Source organism: Stylophora pistillata, chromosome 6 (genome assembly GCF_964205215.1).
Source record: "Stylophora pistillata chromosome 6, jaStyPist1.2, whole genome shotgun sequence".
In the NCBI taxonomy this organism is placed as follows: domain Eukaryota; kingdom Metazoa; phylum Cnidaria; class Anthozoa; order Scleractinia; family Pocilloporidae; genus Stylophora; species Stylophora pistillata.
The window spans coordinates 7,840,911-7,862,112 of NC_142524.1; the positions used below are offsets into that span (position 1 = coordinate 7,840,911).

General features: G+C 36.3%; 1 protein-coding gene and 1 long non-coding RNA gene across 7 annotated transcripts; one reads left to right on the forward strand and one right to left on the reverse strand.

Moving 5' to 3' along the window:
* Window positions 1–191: 191 nt before the first annotated feature.
* LOC111347580 (kinesin light chain) lies at window positions 192–20,821 on the reverse strand. Of its 5 annotated transcripts, none has more exons than XM_022954900.2 (13): window positions 20,344–20,821; window positions 17,888–18,103; window positions 17,706–17,714; window positions 16,582–16,654; window positions 16,093–16,205; window positions 13,981–14,099; window positions 5,601–5,688; window positions 4,314–4,415; window positions 3,800–3,883; window positions 3,598–3,687; window positions 3,413–3,469; window positions 2,724–2,966; window positions 192–2,133 (listed from the first exon to the last, which is right to left on the reverse strand). In XM_022954900.2, the coding sequence occupies exons 1-13, from the start codon at window positions 20,563–20,565 to the stop codon at window positions 1,708–1,710; spliced, it is 1,842 nt and encodes a 613-aa protein (XP_022810635.1). In that variant the 5' UTR covers window positions 20,566–20,821; the 3' UTR covers window positions 192–1,707. The 5 variants fall into 5 exon arrangements, with proteins under 5 accessions (XP_022810635.1, XP_022810576.1, XP_022777451.1 ...); XM_022954841.2 differs by having other exon boundaries at window positions 2,712–2,966; window positions 20,344–20,820; XM_022921716.2 differs by lacking the exon at window positions 20,344–20,821 and adding an exon at window positions 18,236–18,309 and having other exon boundaries at window positions 2,712–2,966.
* On the forward strand, window positions 5,564–11,511 carry LOC111318921 (uncharacterized). 2 transcript variants are annotated; one of them, XR_002693688.2, is made up of 4 exons: window positions 5,564–5,700; window positions 6,866–6,972; window positions 8,096–8,150; window positions 10,692–11,511. It is a non-coding gene; the product is annotated as an uncharacterized LOC111318921 (long non-coding RNA). The 2 variants fall into 2 exon arrangements; XR_002693684.2 differs by lacking the exon at window positions 8,096–8,150.
* Window positions 20,822–21,202: the final 381 nt, after the last annotated feature.

The window sequence follows — 21,202 nt, forward strand, 5'->3', positions numbered from 1 at the left end:
TAGCGCGGCGTGAGACTTGAGACGTAACATACACACATTTTCTCCTGGAAAGATAGAATCAAAAGTGGCTTTGATCAAGTATTTTTGGGGTGAGTATAAGAAGTTCTGCTGAATATACGGTTCTATTAGCTGTCGTGGCAGCTTCAAGCCCTATATTAGCAATGCCGTACATTTCACCCCGATGAACTCTCTCTCGGTCGGTCATAATTTATTTCACAACTTCTCTAACTTAAACGCCCCATGACACCTCTTTACACAACCCCTAGTTCATTTATACCCCGGGTTAAATTATCACCGAAGTTAAAATACGCAATTCATATCCAGGTCGCCTATCTACATTCCTGCGTGGTTCACTCCCCGAGAGTGACCTGGGTCAGTCTTTCTACTGACGTACGACGCGAAAACGAGGGCAGATCATAGTGCCAAAAATGAAAGATGAAACGACTATGATTATTTGAGTGATAGTATAACTGACTCAGATTGACGTTTAGCCGCCGTTCACATAAAATAAATGAAAAAAATTTAAACTATTCTGAGTGGAGTGACCCGGGTCTCGGCACGAGATACCCGGCAATGAGGGCTAATCCCCCAGGGGAGGGAGGGGTGATTGGAGACTGACCCAGTTGCCTGAAAGAGGTGTACCCTTCGGGTTGATCCAGTCCGGGCTAACAAATTCCGCGGGGTTGTCTAAAGAGACCCTTAGGCATTTACAGCCACAACGTTAAATAATAAAATTCATGTAATTATTCATTTGACTGATAAAAAGTAATAGAGATTTCGGCTCTTAAGATAACAACAAAGCTTCACATAAACTCTCAATTGACCAAAATGAATGCTTGCAAACCGAAAAAAAAAGGACAAACATTTTAAAAAGCAAATGTCTCCTCGACAGGCCCAGTTAAAACATATCAGCTAGTTCGTTTATTGTAGAGTAATTTAGGAGGTAAAGTCAGTCTGCTTTACGGGACGATTCTAAAAGATGAGCAAAGTTCTAGAATATCTACTAACATTCTGTTTTCATTAACCAAATTGTAGAGCAAACATTTTCGGAAATTACATAAGATAACTCGGAGCCTGTGTAAAATACAAAGATAGCCGGAGTAAAATCTTTGGTAAGGTTCAATGGATCCCTGAAGTCGAGTAATGTTAAGTTCTAACAGAATTAAGAGCAGATATGAACGCCTTCTGCTCGCACTTGGCCAAAATTTTGCCAGTTAGAATTCTCTCTCTGAGTGTTTTGCAGGGAATTTCTGTCATACCAAAGGCCACAGTAACAACCATTTGGAGTGATCATGAATGAACCAATTAGAACACAAGGGTTGAAATACACGCGATCAGATCCCACGCACTAATTACGTGTCACGCACGTTCGACACGATTGGTTTTGTATTTTAGCGCATGTTTTAGCAGAGTGAAGAATTCAATTCTGGATTTATTTTGACACAATTACAAACATTTAACGTATCAACCCGACGCTTTTTTCTCTTCCCAAACCTTAAATGACTTGACAGATCTTCGCTTATTTTTGAAAATTAAATTGACCTACTCCACTAAAAGGTGAACCTCAAATTGACTAGAAACTAATTTCAAGAGTAAATTTGGCCCAATAAATTTTAACATACTAACAAATATTATACAATTGTTCTCCTTCCCGTCCCTGCATATTTTATCGACAATTCCCCTTGCATGGTATCCTGGTGCTACTTTTCAAGGCCCCAACGGGGTACCCCTGGTGCTAACACTCCCTGACCGTATCCGGTCGGGATCAGGTTGTGGCTGCGCGAGCATGGGAGTGCTACGTGAAATCCTCTCTGACGGCGACAGCTTGGCGTGATGGGCTAGGTTATCACGTGACGACGACCGCTGAAGCCGTGTACCACTGGCACCCATCTTTTCCATCAGCTTTTGACCGCGGCTACTCAACGTTCTCTTAAGGCGTGAAAATGTCTTCTCGCGTTTTCCATTCTTTTTATCGTCGTTGGGATCATCTCTTTCTGGTTCTATGGAGGATTTGCTTCCATTGCCGTTCAAGGAGGAAGAGGACGAAGCCACACTGCTGGAGGAAAATGATGCACCGCCCACATCTTCTGCCAAAAGTTGTGCGACCTTTGTCTGGCGAACAACATCAAGAGCCTAGTGAAAGAAAACTCGTTTGGTTAGATAAACACTTACAGGACAAGCAGCTTATTTTGCTGAGGATTTCACAGTAAGATCGAATATTGGAGAAATGTTTCTGCCCTTAGACGGGACGTTAGTTTACGGCAGGCATTCCACAAGCGGTATGGGAAGCCTCTTGGAAAGGTTGTTGCTAGCTATAAATACTCCTAAGAGGAGTGGAGATTGTTCCTTCCTTTAGATGCGGGGGAAAGGGGGGGGAGGGGGGAGAGTGCAGTTCTTTGTTCGGACCTTTTAGTACTCTACACCCCCAAATCTTTAAAAGATCGCATAAGCGAATGAGAGTATATATGTTCAGGGCAAAACCCGAAGAGACTATATGGAGTTAGAATTCATAATCATTTGTGCGGTTAAAAATGGACCTCGTATATGATTTCAAGGTGATTCAGGCTACCATCAGGTCCTCTTGGAAATACCGTAGTTGTAGAAGAGAGAATTTCTACTACGAGATACTTTGTTCTGGATGGAAATTAGCGTAAAACTTGCATACAAATATTGATTTTCAATGAATACTGATTAAAAGAGTCATATTACACCTCTCGACTAACATTCGGTCGTGATCTCAGCGCACACTCCTCAAGCGTCTCCGCTGCTTCAAACTTGCCCTGTCTGCGGTACAACGCTCCCAGATTCCTGAGTGTTGTGGTGACAGTAGGGCTGTCCACTTTGGCCGCCTTATGCCAACCACCATACTCGCCATATGGCGCGTTGTCTTTCCCGCGTTTTCCATCATCTTCTAAAGAAGATTCGGTTCCAGGTCCAAATTCCCGCTCGTGGGCTCGGGTCAGCACCTGGACACCAAAACACAAGTAGAGATTTCAAAGAAAGTTAATCTAAGTGGCTTAATTGAAGGTGGGGAGTTACTGATATGGAATGGAAGTTTACCGGAGTGGAATGAAATAAGACCCAAACAAGAGCGGGGAGATTCGTCTTTTGCATTCTTTCAGATAATGAGTACTACCATCTATCAAACTCCGCATGGGAAAAAAGAGTGCCCCCCCCCCCCCTACCATCCCGTACAGCACAGAATTAGTGGTTTCCAGATCCTTTTGAGCAGCCTTGAATCCAAGCTCTTACTATCTAACCTGGGAACGAGGTTGCCTCGTGAGGTGTCCGAAAACGGTCCTGATTTGAGGAATACCAAGGGAACAAGGGTTATCTAGAAGATTTCACCCCTTACCTTTACCGTTCTTGTCTACACATGTTAGAAACAAACGTCACGCAACTGAATGCATACCTGCTTGTACAGCGTTTCAGCCGCTTTGTATTTTCCTTGTTTTAAATATGCGGACGCCTGAAGGACGACAAATTTATAAAAAATCAAAACAAGGGTACTCAACAGAGAAAAAAAAAAAAAAAAAAAAAAAAACAGAGAAATTTCCGTATCTGTCTCAACATCTACGACAGAAATGTTCTTCTTACCAGGTTGTTCTTTGTTTTCGCCACATTAGGATCGTCTGGGCCAAGTTTAGTTGTGTAAATTTCCAAAGCCCGTTGATAGTACTGTTCAACCTGTAATAACACATCACAAAAAAAAAAAAAAAAGAAAGCTTTCACTTTTTTTTATCTCACTATTTTCAATTTTCCTTTGAGGTGATTCGTCAATTTTATCAGTTCCACATACCTCGTCGTATTTTCCTTGATTCTGACACAATAAAGCCAAGTTGTTTAACTGCTTAGCGACATCGGGATGGTCTTTGCCGAGGACCTAAAACACAACATAACCCATGAGTTAAATGAGACCAACTAGTGTCTGGGAGGCCTGGGTCCGAATCCCGTCGAAGCTTGAATTTTTTCAAGCTTCTTTTCTGCAACTGCTGAAATTACAGCTTACCTGCGAGGATCATAGCCTTTATCTAATTCAATCCTCAAGTCAAATGAAAGTTGGATTTTAAAATATAGCTTTGGGCCCGATAAGTTAGCGGGACTTTTAAGAAACAGGCCACAGTTTTCAAATGAATTTCGATTGGCTCGTTATGGCGCACGTGATCCACGGACCCCACTTTTCGCTTGAATTCTGATTGGCTCATTATGACACAAGCATACACGGACCCCAATTTTTGCTTGAGCTCTGATTGGCTCGTCGTGGCACTCGCACGTGCTTGCTGTGTGGTAGTAAACGAGACGTGAAGTGTTACCTTTTCTCGTATTTCCAGGGCTCTCTTACAAAGGGGCTCAGCTTCTTTATATTTTCCTCTCTTGCCGTAGAGAACCGCTAGATTGTTAAGAGTCGCAGCCACCTTAAAAACAAGTTGAGAGTTAATTGTTTGTTCAAGCTACACTTAAATAATGAAACGTGCCGTGAAAAGATAGCTCTTTTAATTGGCTCAGACGGATTACAAAATGTAAATCCTCTGGTTTGGTTAACGGAAGCTTTATGCGATGTTTACTTTGTTGACAACAGATGTTGTTATGACTCCATAATTTAAAGATATCGCGTATTATGGAACTAAAATTCAAAACATTATTTATCCAATTCGTCGGGTCAAAGAGGAAATTTCGTTGCAGACGAGTGAAAGACAAGGAAACAACGGTGAATTGAACGAAGTTCTCAATTTTCGAGTTGCGTTTAAAATCGGAGCGGTTTAAGTACATCTTTTTGTTCGTTTGATGGAGTTATAAATAAATAATTCTCATTGAACTGAACATTGAATATAATTGGATTTAAAAAGTAAATATGAAAGATTGGCGGGTAAAGTCTTATCCAAGAACCCTAATGAGCTCAATTGCCCATATAGATGAGGATTTACAAGCTATGAAATGTCTCGAAGGGATTTTAAGGATTTTGGAAACCCCAATGAAGTAAAATGAAAACCTCAAAATAGACTGGGAGTTGTCTCTAGACACAAAAAGACCCTCCTGGCGCGCAAAATTGGAGCCATATTGCAAACCCTTGACCTCACGACAGCAAATGACGCCAGGCATACGCTCCTTTTATGGAAATCCGCACTTGTCAAAAAGGTAACAGGTTTCAATTTTCAGTTGAGAAATAAGCCCCCCAGCTTGTATAATCGTTCTTCAACGTCCAAATATTGCGCGGTCACGTATAAGACAATTTTCAAGCGTATCAGCACTTTAGCAGACCTACAATATATGTCAGATTGGTCGAAGGGACTTGGAATTAAAACAGAAAATTAGAGAATTTGGATGGAGGAAAGGAAAAGCTGTGAAACCCCTTTGTGTGTGCACGCGCGTCTTATCACAATATTATCACGAGCATCTACTGTCCACAGAGACAACAAAATTGCTCCACACCATTCGCTTGTTTGTATTTAGGTCTTGTATTGACTAATCTACATACAGGTAAGTTGAAGCTGAACATATCTACAAGAATGAAAGCAAGGAGAAGGAGAGAAATGCTGAAAGAAGGAAAAACTCAACAAAGAGTCAATGATTGATCAAAACACAAATCAAGTCAAACTTACCGCAGGGTGATCTTCGCCGAGTGTCTTTTCTCGGATCGTCAGTGCATCGTGAAGCAAGTTGGCAGCCTCTTTATACTTGTTCTGATCTCTGTGAAAGCAGGTAAGATGTTCGTAAAACGTTGATAAGGTTGTTCACTTCGCCTACTAGAAATGTTAAACTAAAACATTTTCACGACGTTACGCTTCGCTTAGCGCGCAGACATGTCATTTTCATTTCACATCTGTTTCTAGATTCATCCAAAACAGGAAGGTTTTGAAATTTTAGCTTCTTTCAAAAAGCAATTCACAAACCAAAAGATACATTTTATTCCCAATTATAACAAAAATTCCGGTTTTTACGCAAACAAAGTGAAATTTCTCATGTGACTCAACATGGAAATTCGCTCTAAAGGAAATATGATACAATTTTACTATCATTATTAAACGGATGTTAAAAGTTCAATAATTACTTCATCCTTCGCGTATAGAATGATGTAAACATATAATAAAACCTGGAGAGATATAACCGACTGATATTACCACTAAAACATATTTTAATTAATCGACTATGATCAGAGCCGAAACATTGAATAATGTTATGAAAATGAAAAAATAATCTTGACTTCTAAATACGAGTTTTAGGATAATTCAAATGGTAAGATTTATGTTGCATTTTAGAGAAAAGCTGCAAAAATTAGAAAGCTTCAGCCGAATGCTGGGATAGTAAGTTGTTTGGAGACAATTGCTTTTGATTCGAAGAGCATTTGTGATTTCAATAGTGTCACGGGTCTATGCCACTGAACAATAACACGCTTCGTTGTAGCACGCCAAAACACAACAACACAAAACTTCTTTATTATTCCCAGAAAACTCAAGCATGAGATGATGAAAACAAACACAATATTACTTATCAAATGGAGACTTCTTGTCTGGCCTCACTTTTCAAGTTTCAACTAAAAGTTACTAATAATATTGCCTTCTTTTCTTCTCTTAACCGAAACAAACTTTATTCAGTTTGTTTGAATTTGCGCGGGTGTCCACAGCTAGTTAGTTTACCGCTGAGTGTTTTAGTGAATATTGCTCTAAAGCTGACAAGACAAAAGCCACAGCACAAAGACTTTCAATAAGTATATTCAAACATTATTTTTCGTAAATAATGAAATAACGGTCTCAGTGCTCCAATGCTTCACTCGTGCGGAACGATTCATACCAACGAAACCCACGACTTTGCTCGTTTCCTTGAATGAAATCTTTTTTTGTTTAGACGATCTTCCTTAAAATTTTAGGTTTGTATTTGTTTCGCATGATATTTGGACCTATTGACACAGAATGGAAGATAAACGGCATTTCCACCATGCACGTGTCATAGTGTAATCAACAAAACAAAATGCAGGTAAGCTAAATTCAAGTCTTTCTCTACTTGAACACTTTTACATGTATTTACACACAAGTAGATAAGAAAATTTCACGTGACAGTCAGATGTTTATCCATAACTTTTCATCTAGAAATTTTGCAAATTACAAACAGCTTAATATAGCTTTCGAAATTCGGAGATCGTGTCTGGAGCCGCCAGTTAATCATGTTGGAACATGTTGGAACAACATTCTCGGCCTCGGAACTGTTTTATGGTAGACAGGACATTTATGTGTTCTGGTATTTCAAAAATGCAGTATTTGCAAATCGAACAATGTAAAATTTCGTTTAGAGTAAATTCACTTTTGTTCAGGTTTTGTGATATTTCTCTTAACTTCACTTTTGATAAATTCTGTAGCTTAATTTGCATTTAGTTGGTTTCTTCTTAGAATTTCTGTCAAGATCACGTAGAGCTTTTAGAAAGTACTAGTTGTCACAGATTAGAAGGAAATTCCATTTTCTACAATTCAATTATACTTTTCTAACATAAATGACAGTAATTAAATTTAATCCACACTGCGAGTTCATGAATATTCAGTTGACTGAATCAAATACCGTTCACAAATGTTCACACGAGACACATTTCGTTTCAAAAAAATTACCCCTAATCTATGCCAAGTTGAGTGATTTTTCGCTCTCAAATTTGAAAACGAAAGACACGGATCACACTGATTCTGTCTACGCCAAAATGCCGTACACAGACATTAGAATTATCGAATTTAAAATTTTCTTATCTAATGAATGTTGACAGACGTTTTAATAGATTTTTTTTTGGCTAAATCAATTCCCATGGGAATAAATTTGTTCTGCTTGAACCTTCGTGGCAGCACAACATGCGATTTGTAAGTTCAGAATAGTTTTATATGAAGCTTATCCCTATTTGGTGATTCTAGATTTCAACTTATATTGATATCTTTTTTTCAACTATATGATTTCCTTAAATTGAATCACAAATCAAACTACTTGCAATTTATTTTAATCAAAAAATGAAATCTTAGAGCAGTTAATTTAGTAACTGATGACTGGTGAACGGTATTCATTTAAATTTTCCTTGCTATGAATAAAATATTGTTAATTGTTACATTTTCAACTTAAATCATAGAGCTATACAGGTGTGAATGAGAATAAAAGTCCGTTGAAGTACACAATTCTCCAAGGTAACTAGTGTTTCATTAAAAACTGCCACATGCCACTCTTACTTTACTCGCTGAATTAAGACATTTATTCTCTGAAAGGGTAACCACTGAGCCAGAATAACCAGAGTAATTTAATCACATCTTAATACAATACTTGCTGCAATTAGGATGACAGCAATTTGCTATAAGAAACTTTTTCCACAACAAAGCTATCTCAAGGTATTTCATGCTCCAAAGAATATACAATCTAAAAATGTTTACCATTCACCATTGTTTTCTAACTTTAGTTGACAATAAACTTGAGCATCTCCACAGCTTTCAATTAAAAGTGGAAATAAAAGTTCCCACTTTCGTTTCACATGGTCATTACACTGGAAAATCTCTCACTGTTTTGTACTCACATAAAAATACAGAAAGACTGAAAAATTGGCAACTAGTGAGATATTTTTCAAGGTAAACAATTCACAATCATAATAAAATAGTATTTATTGGCTACATGTAGATAGTGCTATAAGGAAAGTTGTACAGTTACACAGTGTGACATGTTCAGAGAAAGTGCCATTTCACCCTTAAACTCCCAAAAGAAATTAACATGCAACTTCTCAAAACATTATCCATACCTTAATCACCCAACACTTGCCGAGATTAAAGAGACTGATTAGCTGTAAGGTGTCATCTAAAAATTAACATGACTCTAAATTTTCTGTAATTGTTATTGTCTACAGCATAGAATATCCATCTCTAATCTTGGTAGTTTTAAGAGTGGTGCTATGCAAACAAGGGAGAGAAAATCGGGATTTTTCTGCTGCTAAGAGATCAACTCACTGTTTGCTTACAAAATGTGACAACCTTTTTGAAGCTGTATGACTGCATAGCACCAGTATGCTTAAGTAATGTTTACTGGCTCATGCATGTACAAGTTTGACTGCATTTTTCTAAGTGGGTGTAGGATTTACTCCAGAGTGCAGTTTCAGGGATCCCTTAGACTGGAATATGCCAGCCAAGTGTTTTAAAAAATCATTGAATATCAAAAATGCAATTGTTTCTGGAGAAGGGGGAGATAAATTTGTCTTTAGAACGATCCTGTGCTCTAAGAAGGAAAGAAAAATCTCAAGATGCCAGTGTCTCAAGATAATAACTCTCTAACTCCCAGAAGTGATTAACATGTAACTTCTCCCTATAATATCCATACATGATCCAGCAAACAGGTAATGAGAACTTGCAAACTTATCAAGGTGCCACCTTGATCTAACACAAAATTCTTGTCACTTATTTTGAGAGAAATGTCTAGCGGTTAGAGGGGAGAATTAACAATCAGATCTTGGAAGTTACAGGGTTCATGGTGCCCACACAAGACAAACAAGTTGTTCTGAGAAATAATTTACTACCTTCATGAAAAAGGGCTTTTCTAGAAAGCAGCCTTAAATGCATTGCCCCAATTAGGAAAGGGGGAGAGAGGGGAGGGGTTGATTTTCAAAATACAATTTGACCCCTTGTAACCTAACATCAGTCTGCATATTCTCCATACTGTTCTCTATACATTTTCTAAGGTGCTGACAAGGATAATTTGTTTCACATTCAAGAGCTCCTTTAGTTGGTGATCATTTCCTTTATTCTCCTAACCTTAAAGTGTGATTCAGGGGTGATATTGTAAGGAGAAATTAGATGCTGGTCACTCTTAGGGGTAAAGAGAGTTGAGAAGTAGTACTGAATAATTCATCAAAAATCTATGTGGCAATTTTTTTTTAAAATTTCAGAATCAGGGTTTTAAAAGGTTAGTCAAATGAATTTGTTTGACCAAAGAAAAGTCCTTTGAACGCTGACTCTGGAGAAAACCCTGATAATGCAAGAATAAAACTGGTTCTTTATGTTCTGACATGCAGTGCTTTTGTGCTTTTATCATTTCCAAAAGCCATTTTTAAATTAGTGGAAGAATGAAATTAGCCAAATTCATTTGATATGTTGTGCTTGTGTTATGCTAGCAGCATGCATACTCTCAAATGTTAGAGATTTCAATGGGGAAAATTGTACTGAAATTTTCCCTTTCACTACACTCCCTATATTAAAATCTTCAACAACAAACATGCTGACTGAAATGTTTCACCTGCACGTTCCTTGCAAGAAATAACATGCCTTGAAAAAAGCACCTAAATCTTTTCTAAATGTAATTGTTTCCTCGAGTACTTAAAAGAAATTTTGTCATATTCGTAGACAAAAATGTTCTTTTTTGTGTGCTGTCACTGCTAGAAATTACTTGCCTAAAAAAATAATTATAGCTCATTAAAAAAGTACCAATTGAAAGTCTGCTAATACACTTTTCCAGAAATTGAATGAAATGTTCATGCAATTTAGAATGCCTCTGACTTGAGGTTAACTACAAAGAGATAATCTGTTTAAAAATTCCTCCTTTAAATTCTTTTTTTTCAAAAATGTCTAATTCTCTTTTTTTTTTACAAATAAATCTAAAATAGCAAAAATATTTTAAAAATTCTCTCTTTTACTCTATTTTGTGTTTTTGAAGTTATAACTGCATTAATCGTTCTTGTGCGACTTCTCCCACAGACACAGATGGACGAGAAAAGACCTGTTCGATACAACCAAAATGTTTGCTGTCAGTCAACTATACAGAAAAACACTTAGATTGTGAAGTTTGTTTGATTTGTGGAACATTTCATTTGAATGAGACAATGATATGAAGGTACAAACAACCAAATTGGAGCCAGCAATCTACTTTGCTGAGAAATGCCTGGATCACAAACATTGTGGAACATTAAATTTGAATGAGAAAATGATTTGTGAGCAAACACAACAAAAATGCTTGATACATTGGAAAGAATGCAGACCATGGAAATATAAGTGTGAGTTTGCATTTGATGAAAACGATTTGATGGTAAGTAAAACTAACAAAGCTACAGTGTTGAAAAAATGAATGCACTAAGACAGTGAACCATGACCCTGAGGTGTTTGAGGACTAAACGACTAGCCCAAGTGAACAAGAACAAAGTTACATAAATGCATCAGCCTCCACATGGGATTAACACTGAACATCTGTGTGCTTAAAACATTAGTTCACAGACTGGGACAAAAAGTCAAACTGATTCCATTAGCTAGAATGCATTACTTTCAAAAAAATTCCTAATTCTCTTAACTAATTTTCCAAACAAATGTAAAAGAGCCAAATCACATCTTCAAGCTTCAGAAAAAAGGATGAAGTTTAAAAGGTCACGGAATGTAGAGAAAGGACTGATATTGTCAGGTTCACCTGTTTGAATTTGGTATGTGGATACATGCTGTCTCTAGCACGGTAAAACTTAAACAAAGGTACGAAAAAGGACTAAGAAAGTTATTTTGAGTGAAATAAACATGCTTTGACTATAAAGAAGTTGTTCATAGGTGTGTTTTCTTTATCATTTCCTGTTTGCTGCAAGCTGGGTTAGTTATAATGAGTGTTCAGTGAAAATGGCCTTAAAACTCTGCATGATTGTGGGAGCCTTTATCTTTGTTACACATTTGAGAATCCAATTTTGAAGAACAAATAACCTGCTTAAGAGCCAGTCTATTTTACAAAATGATTACTTGCACAAAAAAAACCCATTTATCTTGTTAACAACAGCTTAAACACCCGACAAGATCCTGTCCCCCAAAACCAATCTGATTCAAGGACAAATCGTATCCAAAATATCCAATGCAGTGAGCAGAACTTGTCGATAATACATCTGAGGAATAACCAGACAGAGGGAGGAAGAAAGGGAGGAAGAAAGGGAGGAAGAAAGGGATGAATAAGGTTGAATAAAGTTTTATCCCAATTAACCTTGAAGAAATATAAATGAATAAAGGCTGATAGTTTCAAAAGAAACTGTTTGGGGCTGCGTCGGTGGGAGTAACGAAATAATTTGGATATATCAACAAAGTTGAAATGGTAAATTGGCCACCGTAACAATTACAAAAGCTGACGTTTCGAGCGTTAGCCCTTCGTTGAAGAAATATGGCAGGTTACCCTCTTGCATACATACTTGTACATGTTTACTCTGTAAGGTAGGTACACAACATAATCTAAAATGTGTTAAAACCTCTGAGATACTAATCATACAATTTTTTTTGCTTCATGTGAGCATTTACAAAATTTGCCTTAGCCTTCAATTTTTTTTTCTCCTCTGAAAAAACTGGATACTTTGACTCATACAGGCACACCCGACAACATTACATAAAACAGTGAAGAGAAGTACAAGATTCAAAACATGAAGAATGAACCTTTCACAAAATATAACTATCATATTTTATCGAAATCTCCAAAGAAATATGCCCTAGTGTAACACAGGGTAAAATATCATTGACACAACAATTTGCATTGTGACAACTACTTTAAAGGACTGCAGTAACAAGATATGTAGTTATCTCTTTTTGTTTTAAATCTATCCTCTGCTAAAACTTGCTAAGTTGTGCTGTCACAAAGCAATTAAAAAGCAATCATCTGCCACAAGTTGGGAAAATTAGAATGCAGTTTCATGTTGTTGTATCTACAAAATTTCTTCTCTGGCTTAAAACACCACCTGGCTGCAAGTAAGTTTCTCTGAAAGCTTCAAATGTTCAGAGCATCAAGATCAACGAGGTTTTTTCTTATACCACCAGCTGCATCTTGACAATACCATCCAAACACAACATCAGGTAATGACAATGTTGAAGATCTTCTGTTCTAGACCTGGTGATTTCCAGTGACTTCTAGTTGTACATTTAAAAGAGAATGAAAGATAATTTCCCTGACAAAATGAAATTGAATCGCACTGAAGTTGGCACGGTTTGTTCCACTTTAAACAGTAACACTTGATGTCACAGGGCTGGCAGTGTCAACGCGCAAGTATTTCCTGACAGTCTCTTCAACAGTGTCCATACTTTCTCTAAGTTTGTCATGTTGCTCAAACATGATACCTGAAACGAGTGACTCCTCACTGTCTGCCATACCACTGTCTGTAATGGATACTTCGGCACTGGCACCGCACATAAGTCCCAGATTCCTGATGTGAATTTTATCCAAGCTTTCATCATCCTCAATAATGTGTCGCACGGGGTTCATGAGGAAATTTAGTATGTCCCATAGGACACTTTTAGGGAGATCTACCGCTGGGTGAACTATATTGTATCTGATAAAGGAAATGAAGCCTAAGATACCAAATTTCTCACATCACCTTTCACTGTATATCAACTGCTGACCCACAGACTAAGATATTGTTAAAGTGCACGTGTATGAACATCAAAAATAATATAAATTAATAATTATTACACAATTATCTGGATTTACTTCTTACATAAATCAATACCGCTATTGACAATTCTAGGTTCCCAACCACTCATATGGCAGCATTTCACATTAAATCAATAAAACCAATAATCATATATATGAAAGGTGCAAAATATCCCAATTGTTGCTAGTTCTGTACTAGCTAATTAAATAAAATAATTACATTAAAAATTTCAGATTCATGATTCAAGGTTAAAAATTCAACATCAAAAAATAGATTTCATCACAGTGAGTGTGTGCCCTTCAGCACTGCTATTGAATTGCTTCTTAAAACATGAATTGAAAACACAAAATTACAATTGGGCTGTTGATAATCAGAAGTAATCTATTTATGTTTCATAATTCATTCCCACGATTCATCAGGACTGACAGAGAGAATTGTTACCAGTTTCTATAAATGCTGATGAATAATTAAAAACAATGATTAATCAAACTACATGTTTCCATCAACTAAATAATAGCTAACCAACAAAACTGACAAGGACCTACCACAGATATACTTGCTGTAGAACAAGAAAACATTTCTGATTAATTGTTTAATCATTACCACATTACCTGTAGACAAGAGCAAGGATATTGAGCATAGTTGCCACATCTGGATGGTCATGACCGGACGTCTTTTCTAAATCTTCCAGTGCTTGCTTGCAGAGTGGAACTGCCACTTCATATCGACCCTATCAAATAGCATGATACCAGACCAATATTTTCAAGCACCATTTCAAAGGATCAAAAAAACATTCAAAATAAAACTGGGTTTGGTCTCTTACTCAAACCATGGAACTGCTTGTAAGTGATTACCGTAAAAACCCGGAGATAAGCTGCACCTGCAGATAAGCTTCACCCTGAATTTAGCAGCTCAAATTGTAGAAAAAAGTTTTTTGAAAGAAATAAAAAGAAATCCAAAGTCGAGTCTTGAGAAGTCTTCCTCATCCATGTTCATCAAATGTAAACTCAATATCAACATTGCAACGGAAAATACTTCAAAATATTACCCACAATTTTAGCATTTTAATATAACGAACATCGTTTCTACCAACTTTGACATAAGATTGGTCTTTTTCTGGTATTTCTTGACAGGAGTTTCTTCAGTCGACACAGTTTTTCCATAGAATTTTGCATTACAACAAGAAAGTGAGCGGAACATTCAAAGCTTAGTAACCAGGCATTAGATTGGACGTGTTGATGGAAATTGGTGTTGACATTCGCGACACTTTTTTCAAATGCTCCCGCAGATAAGCTGCACCCCTAATTTCTAGAGACGATTTTTGGGAAAAAAGTGCGGCTTATACACAGGCTTTTACGGTACTATATTTAACAATTATTCACTGAAGGCGAGGTGAATATCGTTGAATAATCCCCCAGACGAAGTCGAGGGGGTTATTGGACAATATTCAGTGAACCTGAGGCGAATAATTGTTTTAGTATAATTTCAGAGCTGAACAACAAAGAAATTTCTAAAATCATAACATTTTAGTAACATTTATTAACATTTTGTTTTACCATTTTATATAAACTGCAGAGAGTGGTTTATATAGCATCATAAAAGGAACTGCTCGACCAATCAGATTGCTGGAAACTCTTTGCTCAGCTCTGAAATTATATTTAGTCTAATAAAGTATAGAAGGGCAACAAAGTACAACAATGGACCATCTTGGTTTTTGAGTGCTGGTTTGCAAGAAGAATATTCACAAGAATTGAAGTGCACTTTACAATAATTAACATTGATATTTATTGGATAACACATCCAAACTTGAATAAGCACCCACCCTCCCCACTCCCCCTGAACTGAAGTGTACAACGGGAGTATTGTGTGTTATTAAAAACTGGATCATTGGATAATGCAATTCAAGACTTTTAATTGGCTTTGCCATTATGGTATATGAGCCAATATACCATAATCTACAAATATGGTAAGCATATACGTTGGGTTAAAATTAAAAGGGAGCTAAAAAATCATTGAAGATTTGGTAAGATTTGTCTAATATCTTGGGGTCGTTTTTAATAAAACAATTATTCCACTCGCGCTTGTTGGAGATGAGATGATTATAGCCAACTCCGCACTACGTGCCTTGTTGGCTATCTATTATCTCATATCCAATGCACACTCGTGGAATATTGTTAATTATTAAAAACTGGATCATTGGATAATGCAATTCAAGACTTTTTATTGGCTCAGCCATTATGGTATATCAGCCAATATACCATAATCTAATTTCTGTACATTGTTAAATCCAGTTTCTTCTCACAAAATAAAGTCGAGAAGATTCTTGGGGGCGTTTTTTTAATAAAACAATTATTCCACTCTCGCTTGTTGGATATGAGATGATTATAGCCAACGTAGCGTAGCGCCTCGTTGGCTATCTATCATCTCATATCCAACGCGCGCTCGTGGAATAATTGTTAATTATTTCTTTACTGGCTGACAGTCCCTAAATGCATTGTCTATGGTACATCTTCACATTTTGCTGCAAGATAAACTTCTGGCTTGCTGAAAATAGTGAAAATTTATATTTAAAAAGTACCCTTCCTCACATAAGTACCAAGCCTTGAATAAGCTCTCACTCTTAAAGACCAGACCATAAATTTATTAGTAACAAGTTCCCAGGTCACTTAATACAACAAATACAGTAACTGATCAAGAAGATATTTTAAGAGGTAAGTTCCTACCTGTGAGGCATATTGTATAACTAAATTGTGCAGTGTTCTGAGACGAGCTGGGATTTCATAAACCCCTGATGCACTTGCTGAGGTGGCTGATGATGCCTGACTTAGTGTTTCATCTGCAGTAAATTAAAAGAAATAAATAATTTAATAAATAAACAAAAAGATAAATAAATAAGTAAGTAAACAGTTGATAATTAAAATAAAGTTAGAAAGGAAAAAATTAAAGATGTCACACCATGTGAACAAGAAATTTGAAAGATCTCACTTCCAGTCAGCCTTCTTTCTTTTGTTCTTTCTACATAACATGATATTGTAAGTGAGAAAGTACACTTTTGGCAGGTTTAAATGTTTGTGATTTCTTTGGTAGATTCATTACCAGAGTTGAGGGTATAGCATGGTAATCATTAAACAAAACTAGTTCAATGTGTTCCTCTGACAGAGGAATTGTCATAGAAAACATTAATTCCTCTTACAGTCAACAAGATGACCCACCATCAACATCTTCTACTTCCTCTTCATCCTGCGAGAGCAAGTCCATACTGATGTCATTCTCAATTCCTTCATCCTGTTATAAATAATAAGTATTTCTTTTCGTAAGAACAAAAAAAGAAAGTTGTTTAACAATTATTCGCCAAAGGCGAGGTGAATATCTTCAAATAATCCCTGAGATGAAGTTGAGGGGATTATTCAATAATATTCACCGAACCTGAGGGGAATAATTGTGGTAGTATAATTTCAGAGCTAAACAACAGAGAAATTTCTAAAATCATAACATTTTAGTAACATTTATTAAAATTTTCTTGTAACAGTTTATTTTAACATTTTGTATAAACCACGTGGAGCCGTTTATATAGCGTCATATAAGGAACGGCTCGACCAATCAGATTGCTGGAAACTCTTTGCTCAGCTCAGAGGTTATACTAAAAAATGATATAGCCTCATCATTTTTACCACAGCTTTTTTTTGGACTTAAGAGAATAGGAGACAAGGTTCATCAACACCCATTTATAATTCTGGCAAGTACACACGCCCAACCACTTATGAGCCCTGTAATACACTGTATATTGATATCGCTGCAATCAACAATGATAAGGACCCGTTGCAAAAGTCAGATATTATGCGAAAAAGTCAGTTAACTACATAACATTCAAAAGAAATATTTTTGCACTGCTCTTTGCCCTTTAACTTCCAGGATCTCATTAGCAATTCTCCTTACTGTCTTCTACACAATTTTTCATGATATTAGTTGGGAGAATTTGATTTTGGATCAACTAATAATCCCTAAATTGATGTTTTTCTTTATTCTCATCAGTTGTCTGCTCAGCACTACATTGATATTGTAAGGAGAAATTCTGTCTTGGTCACTCATGGAAGAGGAAGTGTTCGAGAAAACTCAGGAAAGGTTCTAAAACTGGTCTACAGGATTCTAAAAGTTGAGCTGTTGTTTCTTAGACTGCATTTTATGCATACTGAAATGTACCATAGTCGTTTCGCACATGTGTTTGATTAGAACAGACACAGTTAATATGAAACACTCCAATAAACTGTAAAAGTAAGTGCATATGTGATTAAATGAAGAAACAGGGAACTTCTTGAATAGCTATTTTAACACTTACATGCTTATCCTAGGAGAGTCAAAATAATTCCATGAAGGGCAATACACATGAAAAACAAAAACAATAAAATAAATGAGAGGTAACTCTAAAATTCAAACCCTAACTAGAGAGGGCAATTCATATGCAAAAGCAGCTTTCCATGTAAATTAATGTACAAGAAGGAAGAACTGAAAGATGCTTACCTCATCATATTTTTTGAGAGAGTTCATAAATTCTAGGTGTTTCTTTTCTTCTTCCAACTGAGCAACTTTCTGTTCACTTTCTTGCAGTTTCTGTTGAGTGACAGACAGTTCTTCTCTAAGCCAGGCATTCTCTTGACAAAGTCTTCGCACTTGTGCTTTAAGTTTCTGTTTTTCAGCTTCAACAGTGCTCAGGTGGCTACAAAGTGCCATCATTACCTAGCCGGGAAATATTCAAATAACTTGGAATAAATCATTGACACCACAAACATCTGCTAGAAATCTAATTGAGACTTATTAATGTGACATGTAAGACTTAGATGTGATTTAAAAGTATGGCAGTACACCTACTTAAATGTCTGTTTAAGTGGAGCCCGTTCAGAAATAAGAATCATTTGCAGGAAGTCCAATGCAGGTCATGCATTTGATTCTTAGAATCCAAAGAGAATGGGAATTCATGAATTAATTATAACTATTTATAGCTAAGTTAAGACTTACCACATGTCTACACTGTATATAATAATTTAAAAGTTGATAGTATAGTAAAACAAATAATTCCAATACTACCTAAATGCAACCTGGATACATAGTAGTTTTAATATTTCTAAAGGAAACACCTCTGAATTCCTCTAGACTTATATATGGCTTAGAAAAATCACAATTGTCACAACATCGTTTTTTTTTGTAATGAAGAAAGAAAACTGCCCCTTTTTGTAAACTTTAAATCTCTTCTGTTCAGTCTTGCATGTTAAGTTGGTAGGAAAATCTCTCTAATCGTGAATCAGTCATACAGGTATTTTGAGAATACATTACTTATAAAGTAAAATTTCATAAAACACATCCACTTATTAATACAAAGCTTTTACTTTCTACGTGTAGGGACAAATTTGAAAGATACATTTGTCAAGGAATGTCTACTGTTGGACTTCCTGATCAAAAGAGTCATCAGCTGAATAAAATCATTCATTAGCACATTTTCTGAATTCTAGGAAGTCAGACCATTACTAATGATCACCAAAATATGACCACGCTTGAATAAAAATTAATTCTTGTAACCAGAAGACATTACGAAAAAATGCTTTTCAATTGTGATCCATTCAATTTTATCCACAAAGACATCGTTTCATTCTGAATTGCTTTTTAAAACTGAAATATTGGACCTAGCTAACCCTGACCATAAGAATTTTTGGAATTCTCAAGGAGAGTTCATATTAGTATGGTCACTGATCTAAATAGTTTGAAGTTTTGTATACAACAAAACTTTATGATATGAACTCTTTCATTCAAGTGAGCCCTAAAGTGTTTCAAACACATGTAAATGGCAAATATAAATCATAATTTAGTTTAAAACAAAAAGCAAAATGTTATCTTCGATCTAACAGAAGAGTAAATCTGATTTTAAATTTTTGAGTAAAAAGGAACAATGAAACCTGCATCTAGTCTTCACAGAGAACAGACAAGATGTTCAAACAGAGTGCCACTTTTAACACAAAGATTCTGGATAAAAACTTAACAAACAGAACACTTATTTATCACCTAAAAATAACCACTTATCTGTATCAAAGAACTATCTCAAGAAAAGTTTAGTTTGAACCTTATTTGGTTAGAATGAGAGCCTTTCATTTGTTATCAAATAAGAGAAATCTTTATCTTTGTTTTTCTACGGACAGCCATCATTCAAAACAAGTAATTGAAACTCAAATTAACTCTTAAATTATTTAAACCAAACACTTTAAAATATAGGACTGGTGAGGCTACCATTGTTTGAAATTCTTAATTGGGGCAAATTTCATTTGGCAGATAAACAAATAATTTCTAGGGAAAAATTAAGGAATTGTAAGAAACTGCCGAATTGCAAAATATCATATATGACCGTCACGACAATTCCTTTTAGTATATTGGCAGTAGCCATATCAAAACATATAAAATTAACATAATGAAAAATGAATATTTTCAGACATTTTAAATTTATCAATACAGCTGGTTTTTAAGGACTAAAAGCGACAAAAATGATTACAGTATAGCCTTTGAAATAAGCAGAAGGCCTTCCGATTATTTCTAGTTTTAACTGAGAATATGAGATGTAAGATCAAGAACTGAGGTTGGAATAAGGGCCAAATAAAACTGTCGGCGAATACCTGAGTCAGCTTCGTTCGTGACGAGACGAGAATAACTCAACTAAGAAGCTCTTTGTAGCAAGCGAACGTTTCGGGGTTTAAAAACATACAATTGTTCTTTTCCAAGTTGATCTTTGCCCCTGAATAAACAAGTCGATCTTAGGAGCCCCTGCGATTATATCGCACTATTTGTGTCGGAATCTATCTCTTTGGTATACACTTTTCAAAGCTATGGGGAATTCGAATCATGTACTTCGTAACAGAACTGGGAATTCACCTGAGAAACTACGTCGTTTCTTTAGCTATGTCTAATCCAATGGGAAAGAGACCAAAAATACACACCTGCGCTTCTCCCAATCCTAACTCTATCTTCTCGACTGATTCTTGGACGATAGACCCCTTCTCCTTATCCAAATCTGATGAACCATCACGATTCAAACTAAGGTTGCTCAAGATTCCTGAATGTTCATTTTTCAAGGTCTCTAATCCACGAACAACGTTTTTTGTATTGTTTATGATTTCGTCTTGTGTCCATTTGCGATTGTTTCCTTCGAGATTCGTCATGTTTTACTTGTCAATTACGTCCCCTCTGGTTGAAATAAATGTTTACAAAATGGCGTCTAACTAATTGTCGTTGACTTCTGAATGGTGCTGTGGTTCCAAGAATGATTGCCACGGCTAATATTCCGTTCCACCGACGTTCCTTAGGTTTTCACATCACTTTTTGTCGGGTCAGAAGGTTAGTCCAATCGAAATCGGAGACAAAGTTATTCCAAAACTGTGCTTAGATTTCCACCATGTCGATTTTTTGACTCCTTGGTTTGCATTACGAGAACTCATAACGAGGCTGACAATTATGCCCGTCAGGGAGGGGTAGCTCGGGAAGAACATTAACATTAAATATTTTTTCGAAGTACGTCACCTCAAGGTGTTTTAACGACAAAAAGTAAACATTAAGATGAATCCTTTAATAAAAAAAAATCATTTATATCAGATTTTACTTCAATTCATTAACAACGGCTAAACTACGCGTAAGACGAGAATTGCGCTCCTTCAGGGGTGGGGTGGGTAATTGCTCGACTCAACGCCAAGACATTTAAATATGTGGTGTTTATCCGAGGGACCCGTCTATTTTCTTAGAATCATTTCTCGTAATGCTCTGACAACAATTAAGGTAAATCATTTGTTAGTATTATGTTGA

What these genes read in the sequence shown, in the direction of transcription:
- LOC111347580 (XM_022954841.2), bottom strand. Translation starts at nt 20,565, where the DNA reads ATGACGAATCTCGAAGGAAACAATCGCAAATGGACACAAGACGAAATC. An exon ending in GGAAGTAGAAGATGTTGATG is followed by an intron (nt 16,206 to 16,581) that starts GTGGGTCATCTT and finishes AATTTACTGCAG; the next exon opens with ATGAAACACTAAGTCAGGCA. An exon ending in CGAAAACAAAGAACAACCTG is followed by an intron (nt 3,470 to 3,597) that starts GTAAGAAGAACA and finishes GTCGTCCTTCAG; the next exon opens with GCGTCCGCATATTTAAAACA.